Raw genomic sequence first — 561 nt, forward strand, 5'->3', positions numbered from 1 at the left:
TTGCTGTTGTTGTTGCTGCTGCATTCATCCCCTGCACCTCCAGCACCACTGGCTCCTGCAGCTCCTTCACCATATGCTGCTGCTGCTGCTGCTGCTGCTGCGGCTGCTGGGAGGATACAGGAGCTGTCTGTACACCCGGGAGAGGAGAGGGGGGTTTGCGCCGCAGCGAAGCAAAGTGCAGCCGGTTAGATACATCCAGCAGCAGAGTTCTTTCTTCCTGCAGCAGCAAGAGCAGCAGCAGCAGGAGAGAAGCAGCAGCAGCAGCAGCAGCGGCTGCTGCTGCTGCAGCACTATTACTGCCACTACGTACAGCAGCAGCAGCAGCAACAGAAGAAGCAGCAGCACAATTACAGCCACTATGTACAGCAGCAGCAGCAGCAGCAGCAGCAGCAGCAACAGCAGCAGCAAATGTTTACCTGTAGGTCTTCTATGGTGGCACGCAGAGCATTTGTTTCTTCTCTCAGCACCTGCAACAAACAGCTGCAGTTACACCTGCTGCTGCTGCTGCTGCTGTTGCTGCTGCTGCTGCTGTTGCTGCTGCTGCTGCTGTTGCTGCTGCTG

The 561-nt window shown here is 56.9% G+C and overlaps 1 protein-coding gene across 1 annotated transcript in view; it reads right to left on the minus strand.

The window, feature by feature from the left end:
- Positions 1-561, minus strand: part of EMH_0052170 (uncharacterized protein) — a gene marked incomplete at both ends in the record, with an annotated part of 7,348 nt that overhangs the window by 2,745 nt on the left and 4,042 nt on the right. The window contains 2 exon segments of the mRNA XM_013496850.1: positions 38-217; positions 493-559. Of these exon segments, the coding sequence (XP_013352304.1) occupies positions 38-217; positions 493-559 (247 nt within the window).

Source organism: Eimeria mitis, genomic scaffold (assembly GCF_000499745.2).
Source record: "Eimeria mitis Houghton genomic scaffold, Emh_scaff2331, whole genome shotgun sequence".
Lineage (NCBI taxonomy): Eukaryota > Apicomplexa > Conoidasida > Eucoccidiorida > Eimeriidae > Eimeria > Eimeria mitis.